The 27,075-nt window shown below is 43.5% G+C and overlaps 2 protein-coding genes across 2 annotated transcripts in view; one reads left to right on the top strand and one right to left on the bottom strand.

Annotated features, from left to right (window-relative positions):
- LOC136773921 (prolyl 4-hydroxylase subunit alpha-2-like) overlaps nt 1-27,075 on the top strand; it is a 51,409-nt gene that overhangs the window by 15,550 nt on the left and 8,784 nt on the right. Inside the window, exon 2 of the mRNA XM_066727894.1 lies at nt 19,654-19,901. Within this exon, the coding sequence (XP_066583991.1) occupies nt 19,666-19,901 (236 nt within the window). The 5' untranslated portion in view covers nt 19,654-19,665. The remainder of the gene's footprint in view (nt 1-19,653; nt 19,902-27,075) is intronic.
- On the bottom strand, nt 20,904-25,422 carry LOC136773298 (probable helicase with zinc finger domain). The gene is made up of 5 exons (XM_066726860.1): nt 24,871-25,422; nt 23,218-23,930; nt 22,428-23,135; nt 21,819-22,328; nt 20,904-21,704 (listed from the first exon to the last, which is right to left on the bottom strand). The coding sequence occupies exons 1-5, from the start codon at nt 25,103-25,105 to the stop codon at nt 21,099-21,101; spliced, it is 2,772 nt and encodes a 923-aa protein (XP_066582957.1). The 5' UTR covers nt 25,106-25,422; the 3' UTR covers nt 20,904-21,098.

Here is a 27,075-nt window from a genome sequence, read left to right as displayed (position 1 = left end):
ACGTGGCAAAAACTTACAAGTTTCTTGTCGCACATCTTCTTGGTCTAATCACTTTACGCGAGAGACCCATTCAGCTCTTTCCAGCACGCTTTCATGGAGGTTCTGCCAGAAGAAATTCCCCAAATCAATTTTCTCCCTTGTCTCTCGATGCACGTTTCTCGAGCTTCTGAGAGACCGAGCAACATAAGAAACGACAAAACTCGTTTATCCATTGGTCCCCCGTAAATCTTTCGATTATAATGATTAATCGTCAATTTTCTTACGGGTAGAAAAATGTCTTACAAAGCTGCACTCGATTCACGTTTATTTATCAGCGAAACGAGCACGGTAAGTGCAGTTAATCGACGTGGTTCTCGTTGGGATTCGATATTTCAGCAGGAGCGTTTATTTATTTGCGCAATTTTTACTCATTCAAGGATTTGGCGGCGGGGAGGGTCGGGTCGGTGTAGTAGAAGAGCTTGGTGCATGGTGCGCCAGTACTCGATAGACGACGCCGCGCGCGGCAGAGGTTCTTTATTTACCGAATAGTTTTTATTTTTCTCTGCTCCTGCGGAGTTTTCAAGTGGCGGGGAACCCCCCGCGCGCAAGCTACCCTTCTGAACCGAGCCCATAACTCAAAACGATGCAATTTCCGGCCAAGCTCTACGCCAGATTTCGCCACGAGACTTTCGAGTACTTTTTCCCACCAAATGTCGTTCTTACTGCTCTTTCTCCCCCACCTTTCCTCCTACACCCCTTGTACGTTCTAATTCTTTTAGCTGTACTGCCACACGATATATATATAGTTCTACACTCGATAGCTATATTTCGACAGGATATAGAAAAATGGTCTATATAGTGTATGGTTTAGTGGAATTTTGCAGGAGAAGAAACGATGTTGAGAGACGAAAAGCATGGCGTTTTCAAGAACTCGAGGAAGACTCTCAGCGTTTTTATACGGCGTTATAGCTTCCTTCGCGTGTCCTAATTCTTGTATATACGTATATAGATATGTATACTATTACTATATATATATAACTTTACATCCAATAGTTATCTTTGCACAAAGTACAGGGGAAAATACAATATATATATATATATATATATATATTTTAATATAAATTTGCCGGAGAAGAAAAGACGTTGATGAAAAGCATGACGTTCTTAAGAGAAGGAGGAAGACTCAGGCGTTGTTATACACCGTTAGTTTCCCCTACTTGGCCAAGGAGAATTTATAGTATTCCTTCATCGCAGCAGTAGGGGATTTTATTCAAGGAATGTCGGATGCAATGCGATGTCGCGCAAAGTAGATGTATGTCGCAAAAGGAGCTTCCGCTCCGGCAATCTCTCGGTCTAACCCCTCCCTAAAGGCTCCGACACCAACACCACCCAAGCAACGCTCTCTCGCTTGTCAAGTGGCACGCGTTAGCCAGCCATAAGCGTCCTTGCACCGCATCCTATAAATTTCTCCCAAAATTCATTCTATTTCCTCAAACTCTCTTTTTGTCTTCTTTCAAAACTACAGAGACGGCGTTTTTTCTCCTGCTTCCCCCCCCCCCCCCCTCTCCATCCCCTACTCGCTCGCTCGCTATATCGGAAACAGACAGCTGTTATACAGCTACTATATGTATAATGTATATATAATAACAAAAGAATCGCGCGTAAGAACGTCGAGTGAATTTTTCATTAATACCGGGGAGGAGAGCTACTGGAGATCCCAACCAACGTTATTCTATATGGAAAACTAAACACGCTGGAAATTCTCCGGACATGCTTTTTATTCTACGCGTCTACTTAAAATAACTGAAATTTTTCAGAGTTATCGCACCGTGCAAAAAGCATCTTTCTAATTTGCGCTCGTCATTTACGTTTACCACGCTTCTTATTAATTTCGCACTTTTTACCCTTTACGGTTGGACTGTCGTTCCCCCTTGACTCGATTATTCGCGCATTCAAATTAAAACTCCATTTTATATATACTGCGTAATAATTTATATGTGTGTGTGTGTGTGTGTATATATATAGAGAAAATCGGGTATATAAAACTTGATCCGATTTTGTCCAAAAGTGTTTATGCGGTGAGGATTGATTCGAGTGCTGGGACAATCATCGTCTTAACAGGAATAGGGGTAGGGGAGGGTGAGGGAGGTTGGTAAGATGAATCGGGTCTTTGGGGGTTAAATCGAACGTGCAGAATCCGTAATCCAGATGATCCAAGCGAGGTGAACCGTGGGCAGGCGGACGGGCGGGCCGATGAAGAGGAATAGGGAGGGGGTGTGGTCCACACCCGCATAACCCGAACAGTAGTCATCGGAGTAAAACGCGCGGGCCCCGCTCCGCAGGGTCGAGGAAATCCCTGTTCTTTATCGTACCGCACCATCTATCCTGCTGGCTGCTGCGATGCAGACCGGAATCGATCGGAGCATATCCTTCCTCCGCGAAAACCCTTGTAGAACCTGCATTGCCCACCGGAAGCACATCGGAAGCGGAACTCCGCAAGAGCAATTTTCTTAGTGTTTATACCGCTCTGCGCTCTTTGTCGAGCGCCCCACATATAGAAAATAGACGATTTTGCAGTTTATCGATGAATCAATTTAAATGTTGTTTTGCTTTTGGAGCGCTACCCTAATTGCACGAATATCCCCAGGACATCCTTGCAACTTTCCGAGGATATTCACACGTCCAGTGGACGTGCCGGGGATATCCCCTGAACATTGTGTGCTATCGTGGCTATGGCTTAGGATTTAGAACGTTTTGGCGTGTTCGCTAAACGGAAACGCATTGGAACCGGAAACGGAAGTCGAGCAGAGGAATTTTCTTGGTATTTATCGTTCTACGGTGTTTCCTAGTAAGATTTGCTCTATATTTGACCAAATAAAATTGCAGTCAATTTATCGATGGATTAATTCGAATGCTAATAGTTATCAGCTGCTATATACTGAATTAGGATTTAGAAGGTTTTATCGTATATATATATATATATATACATATATATATTCTCCGTGGAAACGCGTTGGAACCGGAAACAGAACTCGCGCAGAGGAATTTTCAAAGTATTTATCGCCGTGCGGTTTTTGCCGAGCAAGGTTTGCTCTACATTAGAAAAAATAAAATTGCAGCCATTTTATTACTGGATTAATTCAAACGCGGAGGGTTATCAGGTGCTACTGGCGAGGATTAGAACGTTTTGGCGTGCTTGCGCGCCCAGCGGAAGGGCGATGGAATCGGAAACGGAACTCGCGTAGAGGAATTTTCTTAGTATTTATCGCTGTGCGGTCTTTGTCGAGCGTGGCTTGCTTTACACTAGAAAACTGCAGGCTCTTTGCTACGTTGCACACCGAGAATAGAAATGATTCGAACCAAGTGAATTGTCATCTGTTAAATCATATTAATATTGATGTCGGATTAACATTCGTTAATATTAAAAATCCATATATATTATTATGATTATTCAAAACTATGTTCGAATGGAATAATTTGTTCTATCGGCGCTTTTAAACGCGGAGAGTTTCATCGGGTGCTACTGGGTACGTCCCTTGGGAGTTGGGACGCTTTAGCGTGTATGCCCAGCGGAAGCGCGTCGGAAGAGGAACTCCGGAAGAAGAATTTTCTTATATACTCTTTATCGCTGATGCAATGTGCAGACATTTTCTAGCGTGGCTTGCCTCGTACTATATATATATATACCAAAGACTAGAAAACTGCAGGCATTTAGCTGAATTAATTCAAGCACGGAGGGTTATCGGGTGCTACCAGATTGGAAATTACAAAGCTTTAGCGTGCATGCCCAACGGAAGCGAAACTCCCGAAGAAGAATTTTCTTACCTTTTATCGCTGCGCAACGTCTTTGTCGAGTGCAGTTTCGCGTTATAATAGAAAGCTGCAGATATTTTCTTAGATTATATTCAAGCTTTGTACCAAGCGAGTTATCGGTATCTGCAGGATTTGGAATTACAACCGTTTGACCCTTATGCTCGGCGGAAATCTATCGGAACCGGAAGTCTCGAGTAAGAAGTCTTCTACCGTTTATCGCAATGCAGTCTTTGTCGAGAACGGCTCAGCTTCGACTGAAAAATTGCAAAAGTTTTGCTAGATTACATTCAAAAGACTCGCAGAGAGTTATCAGTTGTCACTGAATTAGGAATAAACCAACCTTTGACCCGTACGTCCACCATCAATGCCTCGAAATTGATGAACTTCTTAAGAATGTTCTTATCGTTTATCATTAAGCATTTTTTCGAGAATAATTTAGCACATAAACTAAAAAACTACAGATATTTTGTCAGATTATATTCAAGCCTCGCTAAGAGTTATCATTTGTAACTATATAAATTAGGAATCACAATCTTTCAACCCATATATACACTCACCGTTAGCTCGTCAAGAACCGAATCAGAGACCTTCCAAAGAACTCTCTTATCGTTTATCACTAAGCATTCTTTCCTAGTATAATTTGACTTGAACTAAAAAACAGCATATTGCTATATATATTCAATCCTTGCTATATAAGAATTATCAATTTCCACTGGATCATGTATTACAACCATTTCACCCATATACAGCCACGATTATCTCATGGGAATCAGAACAGGAGGCGTGGAAGAATAGGCTAACGCGTTTATCGGTATGCAGTGTTTGCGAAGCACGACTCTCCTTGAACTAGAAAGTAGAAAACTGGAGGCATTTTGCAGGATTATATTCAAGGCTTGGCGAGGGTTATCGGGTGGTTGTGGATAGGTGCCTTGGGAGTTGGGACGCTTTGTCCAGCAGGTCCCATATTTCAAAGGAGCCCATTGAAAAGCCCTGCAGCGCGTGGGAGGGAGGAATATATGTGTGTAGAGGCCGGCGCGGCGTGTCTCCCTCGGCGCGTTGGTACCACCCCTTAACAACTGATGTCGGCACACTCGTCGCACAGTCTCTGCGGTCCTGCTCGTGGCTCCATGTGGCCTTCGTCACCCTCTCGCTCCGCTGACCTCTGCTTAACCGTACACCTGAGACACCTAGTCCAATTGCCGCCGAATATACCTGCAAAGCCCTCCAGACGATCAATAAACTTTATCTCATAATGTATTATATATATATATATATATATATATATATATATATATCTACAGAGATAGTCACAGAAGAGTATTTAACGCACCAGCACGTTTACACGCCTACGGACCTCTCGCACCGATATTATATATTTTTCGTCGAACGAATTTATGGTTGATTTTCCTATCCCCCACCCTCTTCCTCCTCACTCTTCCCCACTAAAACGCAAATTAGAGCTTGGCGTATAATTGGACGGAGAACACTATACCCTCGGAAACTAAATATCGCAACTATATATATATATACATGTATACAGCTATTCTGTTGATGTTGCGGTAGAAAATAAGAGATCAATGAACTTTGAAATTTGAAAATCCCACAGAGTTTGTAAATTCCACGTGGATCGATTACACACACATATATATATGTGTGTGTGTACGCTTGGCTCTACGTATATCTAATATTGTTTCGACGAGTCCTTCGACGTGATTCGAAAACAAGACTCTCGACGACTTTCGCGGTAGCACGTGGGTCTCGCGTGTCCCATGCAAAGACTGTACGACTGGTATACATACATATATATATATATGTATATAAGAACACAATATTATAGTATACGTGGATCTTTCGAGAAGAGTTACACGAGTTCCTGGAGCTTCGTAAATCTTATCCAGAAACTTGTCATAGAAGCCAACGAAACGTGCTGGTTTTCCGGCTTCGGCCGAATTTCCCACGAGGGAAATAGATTTTCATAACCGATCAGCTCTCCGCTGGCGCAACCGCGCATTCCCTTTATTTCCATTTCTACCTGGGAGCTCGATTAAACGGCAAAACGGCAAAGTTTCGTACGCCGCGCGGGACAACAATGCTGCGCGGAAGCCCTATATATATATATACATATATACACTTGTATATATATATAGCTTTTGAAAAATCTCGCGCATCCTTTCGTGGAGATCGATAAAAAAGAGAGAGTCGCAGCGTCAGCGTTGTCCCCCTCCCCCCTCTCCTTCATTGGTATTCCACGGACGTTGGAAAGTTGGTGATAATTCGGTGTCTCGAGCGCTACAGTCGCTCTGCGGGGTGGAGAAGGGAGGGAGAGAGGGGGGGGGGGGGGACACAGACTTCTCAGTCATCGTCGCAAAGCGGCCTACGTGACTGGATAACCCATCCCCGCCTCTTTTATCACTCTCCTTCTCGAAACTCGAATCCTCCTATCACCCCACCCCCACCCCCTCCTCCTATCCCCCCTTCGAACCAACTATTTTCGTCGTCGAGTCGAAGCAAACGCATAATAGGTCGGTTAATGAAATTGAAAGCACGGGCGGTTATAAAACAGGTGGAATCGCTTCCGATCATCCGTCTTATAATGATCGTATTTGCAACGAGATGCTGGCAGATTAACCGTAAGGAAAACGCCAGATGCTATCGATTGGCGCTCGACTCTATCTCAATTTCATTTATTTAAGCCTTCCCCCCTCCCCTTCCCCATCCTATACTACAATTTTTATCTCTTCCGGTTTCCGCTGCCAAGCTGCGACTCTGTTTGTTCCCTCGCTGCATCTGCGGCCGCTTCTCTCGAAGAATAGCACCTTTGACCTCTCGAGTAGATTTTCGTTATCGAGGCGACAAAAAGCATCGGTGCTTGGCACGTTTTCAGTTAGCGGAATTGCCAAGTGGCGAGTAGCGGCGCGCAGCACAGCCCGCTCGGCCAGCTTTTTCAGCTTTTCTTGCTTTTCATATATATATGTATGTATGTATACACAGAAGCAGCAGAGATTTTCGAGAGGTAGATAAAACAATTTTGCTCGTAAATGTTCATTTCCCGTTATCTGCCTGACACGTGTTGGAAAGGCCTGGCACGCGCCAACCATAGGTTACAAGTCCGATGCACGTGTACACTTTTGTCTATGTGTGTGTCTCTGTGAGAGAGAGAGAGAGATTCGGAAATCGCGATAGGACTCGATTCACGACTGACTCGTAATCGGAAGTGGCGGGACCAGCCAACCAAACTTCCTTCGCCTTACCTTGCCTTGCCTAGCTCCTCTTATACCCAGAGTCAGCCAGCAGCGCACCAAAGAATAATCCGATAGGATTCGATTTAGCTAACAGTCCCACGTGGAGCATATCTCGCCCTCGAGATCCCTCGCTAAAAAATAAAAAGCCAAAAGAATTCCGACAAATCTAGATAGCGATGCTCGTTGAATTACAATTCCTACCATGATCTTGCTATAAAATAGAATAAGCCGAAACGCCTTTTACCCCGACCACCGCCTAATGGCAATCCCATTCGTTTCATCTTTCAGACTTTCAAACTCTCATAAATTATCCCATCGAAAATCCTATCTTTTTCGATATGATAAAAGAATATTCAGAGACTCTTCTCATTCTATATATACATACATGTGTGTATATATTACATAAATATACTGTTTTAGAAACCTCTGCTCTTTTTAATGTATATATGATTCCACGATTATACAAATCTCAGGGCGAATCCTCTTTGGAAATATTGGATTCTATATATATACGCACAGTATATATGTATAACTTGGCACTGCAATTGGAACTCGAAATTAGAACGATAAATCGTGGAATGTGAATTTTCGGTAATAAATAAGCTCTACTTGGTTGGATGTAGGTCGGGGATGGACAGGTAAAGTCTGGTGGAGAAGAGAAGAGAAAAGGAGGGTGAATCGCAGAAGGGGGCTCGCAGCTTCGGCGGCGCGGAAAATGAGTTTCCGTAGAGTGGGGAAGAGGGGGGGGGGGGGAAGGAAGGAAGGAAGTAAGCAAAAAGGAAGTAGACGCGGTATCGCAGCAGAGAGTCTCGCGACGAGAGAAAGACAAGAGCGTAGCTTTTGTATCGAGCCAGACGTCCCGCCAAATGCATCGTTCTACGACTGCTCTAAAATCGCTCCCTCGGGAACTGGACGACCGTGTATATACTTATTGCCACTGCTGCTACTAAAAATCCTACGAAAACAAACTTCCTAACCTTACCGACCACCTGCACACCCACCGCAACGCTCTACCTTGTTACTCCGAAATTGGATTTTTAGCATTTTCAATTCTAATCATTTTTTACGCGTACCTCGAGTCAATGTGGACAAACTAAGCTCTCGTCGCGCAAGAGTCGCGACGAAAGATAGGGAAGACGGGAGAGTATAATATCTTTTCTATCGAGCTAGACGTCCCGCCAAATACATCCTTTCCCTCGGGAACTGGACGACCTTGTGCATATACTTGTTGTCACTACTACCACTATAAATCTATCAAATGCAAACTTTCCAAACCAGCGGACCACCTGCATCCCTTACATATAATTAATCTTCTTACTCCCAAACTGGATTCTTATTATGTATATATACTGTTTTCCATTGAAAGTATTTCTCATTACCCGTACCCCAAAGCGTCAATCTTTGAAAACCAAACTCTTATAATGCAAAGTCCCCATGAGAGAAAGACACTCTTTGAACTACACGTCCCGTAAATACATCGTCGTCTTCCTCGGGAACCGAACAATCGTGTATATACATATATACTTATCGTTCATGGTATCGCTAAAAATTCGCCAAAAACAAACTTTTCAAACAAATGCTATTGTGTGATAATTAACGCTAAACGTACTGAGAATTTTTTATACACGTGTGTTTACATTTAGAAAAGTCAGTTTGAACGCAAATGGTAGCTTTAGTGTTAACCTTGCTACTTCTACTATTATAGTGTTTATCATTGAAAGTATAGTATTTCTTCGTGTACAGAGCGTCAATTTACAAAAACCGAATTTTCCTCATGCAAAGTCTCGAGGAGAGAAAGACACTCTTTGGACTAGACGTCCCGCAAATACATCGTCTCCCTCGGGATCTGGACAACCGCGCGCGTATATATACTTATCGTTAATGGTACCACTAAAAATTCACCAAAAACAATCTTTCCAACTTCACCAACCGAACATACGCTTTTGCCATAATTTTAACGTTGTTGCTCCAAAACTGAATTTTTACTATTTTCAATTTGGAGCTTTATTCTATATACCGTGAGTCAAAGTGGGAAAACTAAATTCTTTTCATGCATGATCTCGGCGAGAAAATATGAGACCGTGTTTGTATCGAGTGAAACACCTCGCCAAACACTACTCTAAAATCGTTCCTTCGGGAACTGTGCAACTTTGTATATGCTCATCGTTGCTATTAACACTAAAAATCCACCAAAAACAAATTTTCACACCCTACGACCCTATAATAATAATTACAAAAAACATAGATGGATATTTTTGTCGCATATGTATTTACAGTTTTGGGATGAGCTCTTTCAAGATATTCCACTTTTTTTATCTATCTCAACGTATTTTTTCCATATCAATGTTTAAATCTTAAAAATCGTGACAATTTCAATATTATTTTTCAATCATCTCTAATTTTAGTTTGGAATATGGAGTTGTATTGTACTGAAACTTAGGATTGGGTGGCATACAAATTAGGGCTTATAGTCCACAAGGCTAATTATAGATACAGAAAAATTCAACATGCCATACCTAATATTGAGACAAATTTATACGGAAATATATATAGAAATTTTTCGCTTTTCTCCGATATTTTCTATTACTTGAAAATAGATACTGACAAATATTACTCATCCTATTATTGGAAAGTGTCATTTTCAATTTAAAGGCATGGAGCTAAAAAAATTTTCTTTTTTAATTTTAACTGTTTTTTGCAGGTTTTGCACATTTGAAATCGCACTCCACCATGTTGGATCCACCGCTTTTAATTTTTACATTTTGTGTTTAGATTAGTAATTAGCATATCCAAATATATGTAAAATTTGAATAAGAATCATTTTCTATGATAAAATATACAAAAACCGACAAAAAGTAGTTAAAATTTAAAAACAAATATGTTTGACTTAACTCCAAGCCTTATTTTTTCAAAATAAAAGTAATACTTTTCAGCACTAGGAATACCGATTTTTGAGTATTTGCCAGTATCTACCTTGACATAATTGAAAATATCAGAAAAATTACCATTTATTTACAAACTCGTCGCCATATTGGATACGCCATATTAAATTTTTCTATTTGTTCTTGCGGACTTTAAAGTAAATATTGATATGCCGCTTGCGTATTTCCAAAATTCAGTACAATAAAAATCGCAGTTTTCAAACTAAAATTACAGCTGATTAAGAAATAATATGGAATTATTTATATGTTTTTCAAAATTTAAACGGTCATATTGTAAAAATACATTGAGATAGATAAGAAAAATATGGAAGTTCTGAGAGAGTACACTCGAAAAGCGTAAGAATATATGCGACAAATAGATCCGTTTCTTTTCTATCACTTTCAATAATTAAAAAGCAGATAAAATTTGTGCCGTTTTGGGTGGAAATGGGTTAATATGATATAGTTGATTCAGTTTTAAAATAAAATCAATTAAACTTATAGGATATGAAAGTCCACGGGACTTGACTTTGATCGCTGCAGAGGCACAACACAACACATGCGTGCGTGCGCGCCCGCGCGCGCGCCTTTTCTACTGGTATTTAATTTACTGGTATTTCACTTATTAGACGAATTCTTACAAAGATAGAAGCTTTTCGATTCACCGCACACTACACCTCCATATTACATTCTTTTATATAAAAGATTGTTTGATGAATTACGAGGAGAGGTGCGAAGCCGTACAGCACGCGCGCCGCGCACCGACGACATTCGCGAGTCTTCGAGCTGATTGCACACTGTATTCGAAGCGGCTACGTGCATGAGATTAGAGGTGGACAGGAATGCGAATTCAGTTGAGATCGTTGAGGAGGGACGATCAAGTTGCACTCGCGGGGGTGGCGGAGGAGCGAATCCAGTACGGGGGCACTTCCGGTCGCGCAAATTTCGACAAAATGTAAAGAAAGATGGCGTCGGAGCGGGGAGAGGGTAGAAGCTGCTCGCACAAATCCGAAAACTAGTATCAGTTCAGTTTTTGGATTTGTGCGAGCAGCTTCTACCCTCTCCCCGCTCCGACGCCATCTTTCTTTACATTTTGTCGAAATTTGCGCGACCGGAAGTGCCCCCGTACTTGATTCGCTCCTCCGCCACCCCCGCGAGTGCAACTTGATCGTCCCTCCTCAACGATCTCAACTGAATTCGCATTCCTGTCCACCTCTAATCTCACGTAGCCGCTTCGAATACAGTGTGCAATCAGCTCGAAGACTCGCGAATGTCGTTGGTGCGCGGCGCGCGTGCTGTGCGGCTTCGCACCTCTCCTCGTAATTCATCAAACAATCTTTTATATAAAAGAATGTAATATGGAAGTGTAGTGTGTGGTGAATCGAAAAGCTTCTATCTTCGTAAAAATTCGTGTAGCGATTGAGATATTAGTAAAAATTGTCAATGGCAAACGCATGTGCTGTGTTTCTGTTGTGTTTTCATGTGTTTGCTGCCGCCAAAGTCAAACATCTCAAGGACTTTGACACCCTGTAAGTATCTTTGGTTTTATTTTAAAATAGAATAAACTATCAAATTAAAATTGGGTCGAATGATTCAATAAAGCTATATGTATATAATAAAAGAGTAATATTGTCAAATCGGTAGGTCATATAAAGTTTTGACTATACATTGTTGCTTCGAAACTGGATTCTTAGCATTTTCAATTGAAGATTTCTTACGCATACCTCGTGTCCACAATGAAAAATCAAATTCCTTTCATAAAAGATTTCGACCAAAGAAGAGAAGCTGTGCAGTGTTTGTATCGAGTCAAACATCTTGCCAAATACAACGGTAAAATCGCTCCCTTGAGAACTGTACAACGCGTATACACACATTCTCACTATTACCACAAAAAATCCACGAAAAACAAATCTTCTCTCGGGCCCCAAACTGCTATGTGTACATATATATATATATATACATATAATAATTAACATTGTTGCTCCGAAACTGGATTCTTAGCATTTTCAATTGGATTTTTCTTGCACGTACGACGCAGCGCGTCAACGTCGAAAAAGCAAATTCTCTGCATCATGCAAGAACTGGAGGCATCCTCAACCCCGGCAATGCGCGTGTTTTTCGCTGCTTCTCCCACGGGATGCCTTTTGTCTTCCGGAGAATCGATATTACAGTTTCCAGCGTCAATAGTCGATACGGCTAGGTGACTTCCGTCGCTCTTTCGAAATTTTCTTCTTACCGGAAATGACGAATGTTCTGCGTTCATATTCCTCCCGCCTCCCCCCCCCCCTCTTTCCTTTCCCATCGACACTCTTTCATCGCTACTTTCATACTTCGCCGGACGAAACATCTTCCACTTGGGCTTTTTCCTCCCGTTGCGCCATTCCCTTTGATTTCGCGACGTTCAATCTACGTAATCGACTTATCCGTCTTAAAAAGGGCGCGCCGTTGAGAAAAACGAGTGTATATATATATATATATATATATATATATATATATATATATATATATATATATACAACGTCTCACGTAACAAATCGGTGATTCGCGAAATGGAGTTACGGGAGAGAAGGAACAAAGCGAGAGAGAATTTTATTTGACGCGTATGCAAAGGGAAAGAGAAGAGGTGGGTGGAGTAGGAGGAGGAGGGGTTGGGAGAGGGAGGGTGGGGGGGGGGGGGTTAGTTAGAAGTGACAAGACTCCAATTAGTGGAGTAAGGACGTTGAGCATGGAGCAAGATTTCGATATATTTTACAGCTAAAAACCACTTTGCTGCAGAGAATAAACAGCTGAGCATTGAGCAGGCTGCAGCAAGGCAAACAGCAGCATCAGGATGATCCAACTTGGCAAAGTTAATTAGGGATGGGGGAAGTAGTAAGAACTGCTTCGAGTGAGAAGATCGAAGGAGAGCTATAACTAGCCCGAAGAGATTTCGTGGTGAGAATCGATAAACCTATACAGATATATATAGGTATATAGGAAGCAGCAGCAACCGCGCGTGTAGTACAATTTCTATGTGGTACGGCTAGTTGCTGTTGCTGCGCTCTGTGGCTTCACAATTAATAATAGTTGCGTTGTACTTATAGTGCGGTGTACGATCTACAAAGAGAACCGATTTGATCCGATCCAGAGACTAATTAAATTCGAGGCATAATTGTGTTAATGAAAGGTTACCCCCTCCCCTTACATCACCCCCTCTCCCAACTTTCAAAACTTTCAATTTCATATATCGACTTATTATTCAGCATGACTGTATAGTATATATAGTTACTGCATTATGTGATAGAATATTTGACATATATAGTACACACTGGGTAACAATATTTAATTCGGATAAATCTTTATTCGGAAAAGCGTTGATGAAATATTTACTAGGTATTAATGCAACTTCATAAAATGGATTAAATTGTATCAGAATGAAATATTTTCGTTTTTATTCGGTGAGTAATTCGTTAATACAGAGTACATATGTAATTGGAAACTTTTCATATACGAACAGTTATTTGAATCAAATTATTTTAGCTGGTATTGTTCCATATACTTTTGACGTGGTGCAGGATACCGACACGAACGAGTTGGTCCGATTTAGCAATAACTATTCTCTTTCTTGTTAAGTGTTATGTCATGCAATTTTATACATATAGTTATTACATAGTATAGTCGCTCGATTAATAGTATACTTGCAGTTTATTTACCTATCATAAAGCAGGATACAAATAAGATCAATTTTATCCGATACAATCTGACCCAACAATGACCTTTCCTTGCGTTGATAACTCGTATCATGCAGCTTCATAGTTGTTATATTATATATAATTATCCGATTAATTATATTGATGTGTTAACTTATATATATATCGTAAAACAGAATATACAAAGAGGACCGATTTTATCCAATATAATCTGACCCAACAACGACCCTTCCTTTTATCGTCATCTCATATCATGCAGCTTTATAGTTGTCACACATTATATACCTATACATAATCGCCGATTAATAACACTTGCGTTTATTTACATTTCCAAAACAGAAGACAAAGAGGACCGATTTTATCCGATACCATCCGGTCCAACGTCGCTCTCTCGTTAACTTGTATCATGCAGTTATATATATATATATATATATAGTTATACCGTACAGTCGGCCGATTAATTATACTTGCGTTCTACTTATATACCGTGTAATGCAGGATACATATAGAGGACCGATATCATCCGATCCAGCGACTAATTAGATTCGAGGCTTAACCGCGTTAACGAAAGCTTGCTTCCTGACCCCTGCCACTCCTTTTAACTTGTGTCATGCGACTATACAGTTTCTGCGCTGTAGCCGCACGATTAATAACATATACTTGCGCTATACTTATATACCGTGTTGCAGGAGGGATACAAAGAGGACCGATTTCATCCGATATCATCCGATCCAGCGACTAATTAGATTCGAGGCTTAATCGCGTTAACGAAAGGTTACTCCTCCCCCCCCCCTCCCCTCCCCCTCTTCTGCCTCTCTCTCTCTCCTCTCTCGCAGACTTAATTGGATTCCGCTTCGCTTCCTACAGACCATCATAGCCAACAGACCGCTGCTCTTCTGCAACTTACCGTGCCTCGATCTCCATATTGTTATCCGTCAGTATATACAGAAGCCCTCGGCAGCATTGTGTGGATCTTTCTGACTAAACAATCGAGACAATTTTGCCTTTTCGCTGTGCGATCCGGTAGCTCGTATAATACGATTAAACATTAGCGTGGAATCTAGTTCGGCCTTTTCCTCGGTAACGAGACGTCCTCTTGTCTCCGGTGAGATGCACCCACTCCCGTCCCTTCAACCCCTTAGGGGATGCAAATTTTCTTACGCATCGTAATTAATTATGACTTTGATATCTACATATAATTGCATGTTTAATAAGAAATAATAAATACGCGCATTTTTCTGTAATAATTGCGTCGAGTGAAAATTAAAGTTTTATTCGTGCTGATTAAATTTCGGAGAAATCTATATAGGTGGTGATGTTATTTATTCTATATACATACCTTGTTCATTTTCACGTAAACGTCTATATAATTGCACGTTTAATAAGAAATTAATAAATACACGCGTTTTCGTGTAATAATTGTGCAGCGAGAATCAAAGTTTGATTCGCAGTGATTAAATTTCAGAGAAATCTACGGGTTTGCAACGTTATTTATATCAATATAATATTCATATCTTAGTTTAATTACGAAGAGAAATATTAGCATAATTTAAATATTATAGTTAAGACAAGAAAAATACACGAGATTGGCATGTAATTACGGATTGGAGATGGAAGCTTATGATTCGCGGTAACGAAATATCTGAAAACCCCGTAGGTTTGATAAAACGATACAATTTGCTCGTAATAAAAATCCTCTGTAATTATGACGATACGTCTACGTAATTAGACACGAACAGAGTGAAAACACACGTGTTTGCATAAACACAAGTATATACCCACGAGGTCGAGAATCGAAGCTCGACTCGCGTGACGCGTGAGTAAACTTGTGAGAAATATATCTGCAGTGTGCGTCGGGGCGCGCGCGATGAAATTGGAACCAGCGCACAATTGTTAATAGCGATGGGGGTTGGCGGCGTTGAATGGTTAGGAGGGGGGGGGGGGGGGGGGGAGAGAGACGCCGAGAGACGGTGGTGAGGAATAAATAGCGAGTCTCGTACGTTGCTCGGGCCATTCGGTCCGAGTCCGGCAACCTGGAACATGGATGAAATAGCGAAGAAACAGCAGCGGCAGTTTCGGCTAGATCGAGCTGTATAGGAAGTGGGGGGGTGGGTGGGTGGGGATACGAGTCTGGCTTTACCTTGTCTCGTCTCGTCTTGCCTTACCTCTCGGCAGCTTTAGCCGTTGCAATTTCGCGGCATCCTAGTAACTACCGGATCGATAACGCCGCCTGCTTCCTTGCTTGCGGAAGTAATACCGATACTCTATCCCTTTACATACACCGTGCACACGAACGGTATAGCCCCCTCCATAAGCTCTTCACCACGTACAGACAAACTATAGAAACGCCTCGACTCTTTTCCCCCAATCTCCTGCACTACACGAGTTGTTGTATACCAAACTCTCGAGTAATCCGCGTCTCGAATATCCAATCGTTCCTGTTAAAGTCGAAACACCGACGCGCCTTTAGCGATAGAAACATCACTTTTCTCCCCCCCTCCCACCCGCTTACCTCGAGAAATCCCTTCGAGTCCCTAGCTCCCGCGCACGGCGCAATATGCGCGCTCTTTCCCAACGTATTCCGGAGAGCCAGAGGACGAGAAACATCAATTTTCGTCATATCCCTCTCCCCGCCTCTCTCCATCCAGGAATATATTTAGAACCCTCGAAAGGCGAAAAAGGGCCTCGAAAATTTCTCCGAGCTTTTATCTTCATCCGGCTTTACATTGTGTTTTTTGCCCCAGGCCTGTTTTACATTTTTTCAGGCTTGCTAGTTTTTTTCAGGAAGGTGTCGGGGAGAGAAGGTACGCGCACAGTGCGGCTAGGCTCCCTGCGGTTGGCTGGGCTCTCCCTCGCCTTTTTTCCCAGCCCCTCGTGGCTTCTTCTCCGCTCTTCTTTTTCAGAGCTTTACGCGGGTTTTGCGTCGATCGGTCCTTTTTGCCGCGGTGAATCCCGTAAACGCTCGAAAGGCTCGATGATTGTCGCTGGAATCGCTGTGTATATGTATCGCGTGCTGGCTGAGAGATCACTGTGTACTAACCACGGAGAACATTGCAGGCATCTCGACATAATGTATCGCTGAAGTGAAAATGTATTATTCATCGAGCACCGACCGCTTCCGCAGCTTTTTCCGGTCCATGACTGTCGAGCGTGCTATGTGCACCGTGGCTACAGCGTGTATACCGCAAGCACAAACCTCTACTGCATTTATGCGTCTCTCTGCTCGACCGAGACTGTCCAAGCTACCACCATCGGCACCACCACCTACCTCCTTCATAATAGCCACCCCGTTATCGTTCTATTATGTCTCCCTTACAACTTTCAAATCTGCCTCTAACACTATACTTTCTTTCTCATTTAAACAGTAATTATTCGCGAACAATGGTGGGATTTTCATCGAACGTTCAGCAGCTATGTCCAATGATATTCGACATTGTTATCGTTTATTATGCTCCGTTTAAATGATAGGATACGTGTGTATACCTCTGTATACGCAAAGACTATTAGACGTTCTCTTATTACTGCACATTTATGTGTTTTTTTGCTCGACCTAAACTGTCCAACTTACCTGCACCTCCATCATTGATAATGGACACTTTATCATTATATTATGGCCCTCTTACAGCTTTCAAACGTATAACTACGAGACAGTTCCTTCGTCATCCAAAACGCTATTGTTTGTAAGCATTTCTGAGAATTTTATATACTTGTACAGAATAAATGTTTTTAAATAATATTTCAAGGTTCGCAAGGTATAGTGCAGTTGACAAATATTAGGGTAACACTTGAAACGTTACCGCAAGCACAAACGTTCTCCTCCACATTTATGCGTTTCTCCGCTCGACCGAGACTGTCCACGTTTCCTACTACGAACCCTCCGATAATAGCCCAACCCATGACCGTTCTATTATACCTCTTTTACAACTTTAAAACCTTGCTGCAGCACCCTATATAAATTCTTTCTCATCGAAATCACAATTGTTTACAAAACACTCCTATGAGGAATTTGAGAACGAGCGTGGAATAGGAGTGGCAAATGACATTCAAAAACATAAACAGTGGGGCACGCGCTATAGGTAAACACCGCACAAGCACAAACGTTCTCTCTATACAGTTATATGTTTCTCTGCTCTAGCGAGCTCTCCAAGTTACCACCCACCAATCTCCCTCCCCCCCCCCCCCCCCCCCATAATAGCCACCCCGTTACCATTCTATTATGCCCCTCTTACAACTTTAAAACCTTGCCGCAGCACCGTACACAGTTTCTTTCTCATTCGAGACGCGCAACTATTTACAAACATTTCGCGGAATTTGATCGCGCTCGTCCGAAGGAGCATGCTAAACGATATTCGAACGTATCGTAACGTGCATATAAAAGTTGATAAATAGTAGGTTTACCGGCTAAATTCCGCAGTCCGAGTCTTCCTCGAAGGACGAAAGTACGAAAGCGTGCTTATACTCGGTATAATAACGTTCGCAAACGTCCCCCTCTCCCCCCCCCCCCCCCCAAAGTCCCATTCGCTGCAGGCGTAACAGTAATAATTCTTCGTCCCTACTTTTGCCCGCTTCTTTTTCTTTCTCTCTTTTTCCAGTGGAGGCGGGCGGTCTCTCGTGCGCGCGTTTACCCAGCAGCAGCGCGTTTCGCGAACGGCACAGGAACTTTTATCATCGTAACCGCTCGTAAACCGGAAGCAGTCGGGTCAAGATTACGAGCTTGCCACTTGTGCGTGTCGGTTACTCGCTCGCTCGCTCGCTCGCTACTTGGCAAGTAGTACGCGAGGCCCGGTTCTCATAGTCGAAGCCGAGTTTCTTCTATCAATCCAGGCTATTAATACCTATACAACGCGTGCAAAAACACGCCCTTCACTCCTGCACACACACACGCGCGCAGGAGCAATTTGTTAAAGCCCATTAAGCTTCGCAACTGCACGAAATGCGATCGATCGTTCGATCGCAACACAACGGGAAGCTTTGAAAATGCTCGATTACTGTTTCGGATTAATCTTGATTAAAATAATCAGCCGCGCGCACTTGCACGCTCGTGCCGACTGATAACGAAACGATAAGGCAAATCGATTAGGCTAATTGAAATAACTCGAGTTAATCGTGACTAATCTAGCCTAATTATCCCGTCTGCCTGGGACCGTACATTTTTCTGTTACTCGATTGCCAAGGAATTTATCAGGAACAAAGATAAAAGGATTTCGAAGGATTTCCTCGCGTTGGTGAAGCTCGAATCACGGAGACACACAAGGGTAGAGGAGGAGGAAAGGGGGGGGGGGGGTGGAATTTATTGCCATATACAGAGCAGCGAAAATTTTCCTCGTAGAGAAGCGAGACACGCGTGGACGGATTAAACTGTGTATATATATATATATATATATATATATATATATACTAGCAAGAGGGAACTACTAGAGTTTTTCTGTGGCGACCGCGCGGTCTATTAAGAGAGGCTTATTTTTTTCACATTTGAACGTTCCTCGAGGGGCGGGAAAGCAGCGGGCGGGTCTCTCCTCTGGACGTTGGCTGATAAAGGGAGAACTGGAACAATGGGGGAAGGTAGCAAAGAGCGGGTTGAAATTTCTCGCGAAAGCAAGTAAGAAACGGTCGGTCGTAATGAATGATGCTTTTTCACCTCCGGCAGCAGGCAGCCGCCTTTGCCTCCTCCTCGACCAACTCCTCGTGGCGCAGCTTGCTAAAAGTATTGTACACGAGGAGAAAAGGAAGCAGCGACGGCGTAAGAAAAGTCTGCCGCGGGAAACCAAACCGCGAGGAGCGAAATGCTAAAGAAAAGCCCCCAAGGCGGGCTAACGCGGAATATTCCACTTGGTTAACTGATGATTTTGCCAAGCTCCTTTCCTCTACCTCCATCTCTATATATGTATATATATAATACTGTGCACACGTTCCAGTGTTGCTCGCTTATTTTCTACCCCACTATTATAATATGCTTGTGTAACCCGCGCGCCTTCGGCTACTCTATGGAAATTTATTTTCTGCTTGCAGAATTCCTGCAGGATGAAGCCCGTCGATGTCGGAGGACGGGCGCTACCAGCAGCAGCAGCAGCAGCGGCCCCTCTGCCCAGACTCCTCGCCACTGGAATCTTGCTGATCCTCCTACTGGCACCGGCATCCTCCGAGCTATACACAGCTTTGGCCGATATGGAAGAGCTTCTAGAAACTGAGGCTGTTCTAATTGACACTCTATCGGGTTACATCAAAGCTCAGGAGCACCGACTGGCCATTCTCAGGAGGTAATCAAGATTTATCTTTTATCTCTACCTACTTTCCCACTACTTTTATGTATCCTTTATCCACTTAAAGCCCGCTCTTTATACCCTATCCCTCCTCGTTATCCCTCTATACTCTCTGCCTGCCTTCTCTTCATTCGTTACCTATTCCACCTTCAATGTGTATACACACCGAGCCTTCCTCTCCTCCTAGCCCTTTAACTATTTTATTTCCTCTTTATGCTCCACCACCCCCCACTCATTGTCCTTTAATGCAAACTACCTTCTTCAACCACCTCTTTCCCCCCTTTCCCCCTTCCCTTCTCTACATTTTCCCTTTATTGCTTTTAATTATATGCACCGAGCTTTTTATTGTCGAATCTACCCTCTTTAATTTTCCTTGCACTATCCAAACTCATGTTTTAATGAATTATTTTCAACTGAAGCTTTAGGTGCTAATTTTCACTCCCCCCCCCTCTCTCTCTCTCTCTCTCTCTGTCTCTCATCGTTCCCTTCTTCATGTTCCACTTTATCATACTTTCTTTCGAATTTATTTAATTGCTGATCAGGTTTATGCATTTTCGCGAGACGGGGCAGGCTAGTATTGTAACACAATAATTGTGCTTTAAAAGGGAAAAGAAGGACAAGCTATTAGCATAGAATTCATTTGATGCCTCGGGGACATCTCTCTTCTTAGTAGAAAATTGAGTTTACACCAAAGTACGTACACTACTACTAATAGTACTGCTGCGCTGCACTACTACCACTACCACTACCACTCTGCTCTCGTCTTTTTAACCTTCTTTAACTTTTCCCTTTTGATGGAATTTTGTTTAAAAGCTCGCGAGAAGCAAAGTATGAGAGTCCGAGTTTTGCATTACTTTTTGGAGAGTGCTAACGATTACCATCGTGCATAGTTAAAATACCAGGAGAAAAAACAAACCAGAGAGAGAGAGAGAGAGAGAGAGAGAGTACGAGTACGAGAAATGCTGCTGCGAATAAAACACGTTGTACTTAAAAGTCATTTTATTATAATGGTAATAATGAGACATTAAATTAAAAGCTGCTATCTTATCAAAAATATTCGAGACAACCATCGTGAGGGAATTATAGTCTATGATGTATCTAACAACCACAAGTAATACTTAATGATTAATATATATTATATATACTATGTATAATACGCAATATCTAGAAACTAGATCTAGGTAATATGATACACTAACGCAACTGGTACAAAAGGTAGTCTTTGTTAGAAGTAGGCGTGTTGTTCCGGGGCACGAATTCATCCGCTAGAGGGTTGAGTGTCGGCAAGAGGGGGAGATCGGACACCTCCTGAAGAAGTTGATGAAGCATGTGGCGATCTATCCCGCGAAGATCGGCCATATCGATGTACCGTCCCCAGAGCTGCTTGCACCGTCCCACGGTCAAGAGAGCGATAGGATCTCCGACAACACCTATGAAGCACTTTGCCCGAGTGACCGCGGTATTGAGTAGCCTTGGATTCGTCAGGAAGCCGTAGTCCTTGATATTTCGTTCAGCCGAGTATCTACAACAGTTTCTCGTGCGAACCGTGCTGACGAATACCGCGGTAAATTGTTTCCCCTGAGCATTCAAAACTCTCTCCACTGTCACGTCGTACAAGCGCCGCTTGCGTAATTCACACCGGATGCGTTGCACCTGAACGTTGTAATAGCAGAGCACCCCGATGGAATCCTCGCGGTACGGGCCCCATTTATCAACCGGCCAATAGCTCTTCATTGTCTCGACCCAATTGGCCACCTCGGAAGCCTCCTGCTCGTTTACGTAGCCCGCGGACAGTTGACTCTGAATTACCACAAAATACACATTCGGTTAGAACAACGCCTCTCTCTCTCTCTCTCTCTCCCCCCCCCCTCTCGTCACATTTCAATCACAAAGAAAAAGTCTCTCCACTCTCACCTGAATCTCGATACCTGGAGCAGCTATAAAGGTGAGCGGCGCCAGGAACGGATGAGGCTGATGCTTCCCAGCTGGTATCACTATCCCATGGTAGAAGGACAAGGACGCAAACTTGACTATATCGTCGTGAGCGCGATAGTTTTGCTTGAAATGAATTTTGCAAGGATGCTGATCCGGATAGAGCTGGTAAATTCTCTCTATCAAACTAATGCCAAAGCCGCATTCGCTGGCGAGGTCACTGTAGATCTCCGGTGCAAGTTGTTGATGATCACCGGCAAAAACCAGCCTGGTGTCTTTGGTGGCAAGAGCCAGGGCGACCAGAGCCTCGCACTCGAGGGCTTGGGCAGCCTCGTCGATAATTATGTGACTCGGCTGGAAACTCAGGCCCACTATGGAGCTGGAGGTTGCCAGAGTAGTGACTATTATACCGCAATTGTTGAGGTCCTCGTCCATAGGGTCGCGAAAGCCAGTCGCTTTGATCAAGCAGTACTCGTGAACCACCGGATGCACCTACGACACACACACACACACACACACCACAAAAGAGAAAATAATTGACGGGGGAAGAAAAGATTTTCCGGGGAAGCAATTAACTTGTTTTTTTTATACCGTATTCCTCTCTCGATCCCTGTAGTAGACTCTCAGGGGTCTGAGACGCTCGTTTTGACTAGATTTGTACCAGCGGTCAAAGTACTCCTTGATGTAGAGATCCGCGGCGCTGTTGCTGTGCGTGCAGAGCAGTATTTTACAGTTGGGTTGCTCGAGGAGGAGTCGGAGTATCGCTCTGGCGATGGCAAAGGTCTTGCCAGTACCGAATGGGCCGAGCAAGAGTATGGGTGGTAAACGTATCGGTCCGTAATAGGTGATCGCGTTGACCGCTTTTATTTGCTCGCAGTTGAGCGCGGCGTTGCCGGAGGAATTTGGCCAGAGATGATCCGGGGGCTCCTCCAGTTGCTTCGTCCAGAGTACATTGAGCATATCCATGTCGTTGCTCAGATCGAAGTCTTGGAGGAACAGGAGAGCCGTGTTGGAGAGGCAGTCTATCGCTCGGTGCCATTCGCAAAAGGCCAATCGATCCAGCACGAACTGCAGCCGCACTATGAACTCGGCTGTGCCCTGCAATTTCAGATGATCGACGAACTCTTTGGACAGCCTCGCGTAGACCGTCTGCGAACACTTGTCCTCGATCTGGGCCTCGAAGATCAAATTGTCCAACACCAAATTGCTCTGCATGCACTGGATCAAAACCGTCTTGCAGCTTCGAAGCAGAAGTCTGCCGCTCTTGGTGTCGTCCGAGATAGGCCTGTCCAGTGGTAGCTGTAAACAAACGAAGACTCGTGCGCGTCATTATCATTGTTGTGCACAAGTGAACAGCCATATAATGGCCCTCGTCCCTTACCTGAGCGTACATCTCTCCAGGTGGCGCATATTTCACCGTGACGGAGCCGTCACCGATGAAGGTATTGGAATAAGAGGAGCAAACTTTCATTCGCGAGATCTCGTTGTATCTGCCGATCTGCTCGTGCCGGGCCAATTCCTCGACGGCTATCAGCTCGTGCATGCGACATCTGTAGTTGCTTCTGGTCAACCACTTGTCCGACAAGCTTGCGGAGGTTAGGAAAAAATTCGTCTCGTCCGGGTGAGGGTAGATGTCCTGCAGATCAAGGTCTTTAGGGTGCTTCGGTGCCACGTTGCTCGATTCGAACGGGCGAACGCTCGGGCCCTGCCATCTTCTGTCCATTTGTTGCAAATTGTATTGGGTCGCGTTTGACAACCTTGTACCGTCTCCCTTCCGCACGCAGTCGAAGCAGACTGTCCGGAAATACACGGGGTACTCACCGAAATCGAATATAACGTACTTCCGGTAAGCGCCATAATCGTCCGTCTTGAAATTTAGCGTCACAGTGTAATAGAGTTCTTTGTTCACTCCCGAGGGCCTCTCGTCGCGATCACTAATGTCCGACAGTTCACTCTGTTCCGCTTCCGGCCTGTCGTCGTACCACAGTTGACCATTCGTGATACCAAAGTCCCTCTTCCTCTTGCGCACAGTCTCGATGCTGAAGTTCTCCCGGTGATCGTCGAACATCAGCCCTACCTGACGCAGCCTTTTACCTAAATTCCCACACACAAGCCAAAACTCAACAGCGTGTATTGTGACGCAAGTCGTAAAGTCGCCAATATAGATCAAGCGTATATAATAGCCGGGAATTTCGATCGTGGAAAATTGCTCTTTACCTCTCTCTCTCTCTCTCTCTCTCTCTTTTGTCCTGTAATTTATTCAAAATTTCCTTATCCCGACGCTCTTCGAGGCTAAAAAAGAGCTGCTTTCGAAATGAGATTGTTAGAAGCGCGAAAAAGCACGGCAACTTTGTCGAGTGGCACGAAAGAGTAATAGAGGATCTTAATTAGTATTGGTCTACGCTCTTGTGTACAGAGGCTTTGTTTTGGTGTAGCTCTCCTTCTCTCTCTCTCTCTCTCTCTCTCTCTCTCTTCTCTGTGCAAAGGATTGGAACGTAATTAAAGAATGATGAAACTTAATAAAAGGCCATATGATCCTGGATCAAAGTACAAAATACCAGTCAAGATTTTATAACTTTCGGGTAATGATCTATGGTCATGCTTCTAGCCTCTATCGTTTAATAAAAGACTTTCGGGCCATTTTCGAGAAACCTGGTGAAATCTCTTTGATAACTTTTTGTATCATTAAAAGAGCGTGCAACAAAGTTGCGCGTAGCGGAAAACTTAAAGTTTCTTTACACCGTACGTACACACTGTAAAGTAATAAAATTAGATAATTTAATTTATAGTTGGCGTTGCATAAGATTTCACGCGAAAAAGAGAAGAAATAAAAGAACCGAAAAGAGTGTTTAAACTCTGAGAACAAAGAAGTGATAATGCTACATTATCTCTGGCACAGTTTTTACTACCGCGGTACGCGTTTCGGAGAAAGCTACGACTGGATTTGAATCGAGAAAGATTGTTCCAACCGTATGTGTACACACGAGGGTAGTGTGGAGAAGGGTATGTGGTAGATAGAGAGGGAAGTACTTACCACGGGTTTGAATGATGAAAGACCAGTTGACTTTGAGGGTTTCCGTAGCTTGTTTATTGAATCTGGTATTGAGTTCCAGGTTAGAAGTGATCGAAATATCGGGCGGTGTTTGCAAAGAGAGGATCTTTGCGGGTCTCGCGGCTTTGACCCAGTCATGTTGGACTTTCTTGGTGAAGCCGGCAAAGAATTCATCGCCGTACTCCTCTCCCTTGAAATCCTTCTTATGGTACTGCATATTTCACATTGCAGGTGTTCGAATAATGCAACGTGACGGTCACCAGGCTTCACCTTTCACTTTACGCGCGCATCTCGTTCCAAAAGCTCAAATCCCAAGTTGCACAGTAGATGCGACGACTGATGGTCGCCATTACGGACTCTGAAATGTACGTGTTGCTCTCTTTCATTCGATTCGCGCCTGCGCACAGTCCTTATCCGTCTCCGCAGCGCCATCTCGCGTTCTTCGCGCCTTACCAAAAACCTACATTATCGACGTAGCTCTTTTTCGCTCTACACTTTTTCTCCGTCTCTCTCTCTCTCTCTCTCTCTCTCCATAGTCGTCGCTCCGTCGCTGTCGCGCGTCTTGTATATGTATAGTATAGCTGCACCACATACATGTCTGTCTGTTATCCGACGTTTCTCTCTTCCTGCCTGCCAGAAATATAAAGCCCTCGCTTTGATAGCCGCCGCCGCCTCCCATTCACCGCGAATTTGTACAAAGATTAAAACGGGAATAATTATTTCCTCGTATGTTGGATTTTTTTCTACGGCCATTTTGTTTTTCGCTTTTTTTTTTCATATAAGCCGCTTATTATCGTCTCTATACCACGTTTCTATCCCACTACGGTAGTACTGTGCGCCCAGCGTATGAGGATATACTAGTACAGTGACTGTGGTAGACGACACAAACGCATATCGAATAGAAAATAGAAGCGACATGAGAGGCGCGCGTTGCAAAAACGCGATAACGACGTGGCTTCTTTTTATTCGCTACGTCCCAATCCTCTCGTTAGTACGATTTCAACGTTTTTCTTCTCCCTTTTAACCACTCTCAAATTCCTTCCCACTCTCTCTCTCTCTCTCTCTCTTCTCCTCTGTTATTCGGTGCGGGCATCGAGGGAGATTTTCATTAACGATATAGCAGCGTTTTCCTATCATCCGTCCTCCCTACCTAACCTCCTTTCTTCTCCCGTTCATTCATCCCAATTCTGAAATACCAATTCCATCGGCGAAAATCAAATATTCTTAGGCAGAATTTAAAACGTATCACAGGTCGGTCCGCCAGCAATTAGTGGTTTTTACTTTTTTTTCTTTGCCTCGTTGCCTTCAACCCTTTTTCCGCCTCTCTTTTTTTCTCCCCCCCCCCCCCCCCCAGTACGCCCCAAATGACGCGCGAATCCCCTTCGCCATTACGAAAATTCCCGGTGCTCGATATGCAAATGTATTCTATGAAACGACCGTATGAATTGGAATTTTTAATACATTTTTTATTTAACAATTATTAACAAAATACAAATCGGCCGGGCAAGGTTTATCTTGGAAAACACAATATTACGGATTTTTACGCATGTGTGGAAATCCGTTACTTTTCCACATGGATCGTACGGAGTTTAACGAGGAATAGGTTTACACTTTGGTTGATTGAGCGTAAGATTCGAGAGCTATAAATCGTGAAAGAGGTGGAAGATGGCGGAGAAACGTCTCGCGGGAGGATTTCTATGGTATATATACAGTGGAGAAATTTCAAAGAGGCGGACGATTCGCGCAAGTGACATTTATAGCGTATAGCGACGACGTACCATTGAGTTTCGAGCGATAAGCGCGCGCGCGCGACCTTTCCCGAGAGTACACGATGACATTTTGCCAATAAGGCAGAAGAGGATATCGCTTCATCCTTCGTGGATTCGCCGAGTTTCCCAATCTGACAATCGTCATCCGACATTTTCCTCCTTGCTCTCGCCTCATTTGCCCGATGAAAAACCCTCTCCCCCTTTCACATTGTCCGCGCGCGCGCGCGCGCGCGTATATGTATACATATATACGTCGATCCCTACAAAGGGCCGAACAATCGATTTCGCGCAAATAAGATTTCACGAAAATTACAATTACGGAAGCACCGAGAAATAGGATCCCAAAATTTCACATTCGTTTTTCCTAACGAACCTGCAGTACTACACTCCGGTAGGTAGCAGCGACCAGCCATTTTCA

The sequence above is a fragment of the Prorops nasuta genome, unplaced genomic scaffold (assembly GCF_024137725.1).
Source record: "Prorops nasuta isolate Cenicafe-Biocafe unplaced genomic scaffold, Cenicafe_Pnas_1.2 PNAS00005, whole genome shotgun sequence".
NCBI lineage: Eukaryota > Metazoa > Arthropoda > Insecta > Hymenoptera > Bethylidae > Prorops > Prorops nasuta.
The sequence above is the reverse complement of the archived record's forward strand: the minus strand, read 5'-3'. Positions and strand labels throughout refer to the sequence as shown.

Bases quoted from the DNA above. Each gene is read 5' to 3' on its own strand.
- LOC136773298 (XM_066726860.1), bottom strand. From the start codon at position 25,105: ATGCAGTACCATAAGAAGGATTTCAAGGGAGAGGAGTACGGCGATGAA. The intron at 23,136-23,217 runs GTAAGGGACGAG...GTTTGTTTACAG, and splicing joins CTGGAGAGATGTACGCTCAG to CTACCACTGGACAGGCCTAT. The intron at 22,329-22,427 runs GTATAAAAAAAA...TGTGTGTCGTAG, and splicing joins GGGATCGAGAGAGGAATACG to GTGCATCCGGTGGTTCACGA.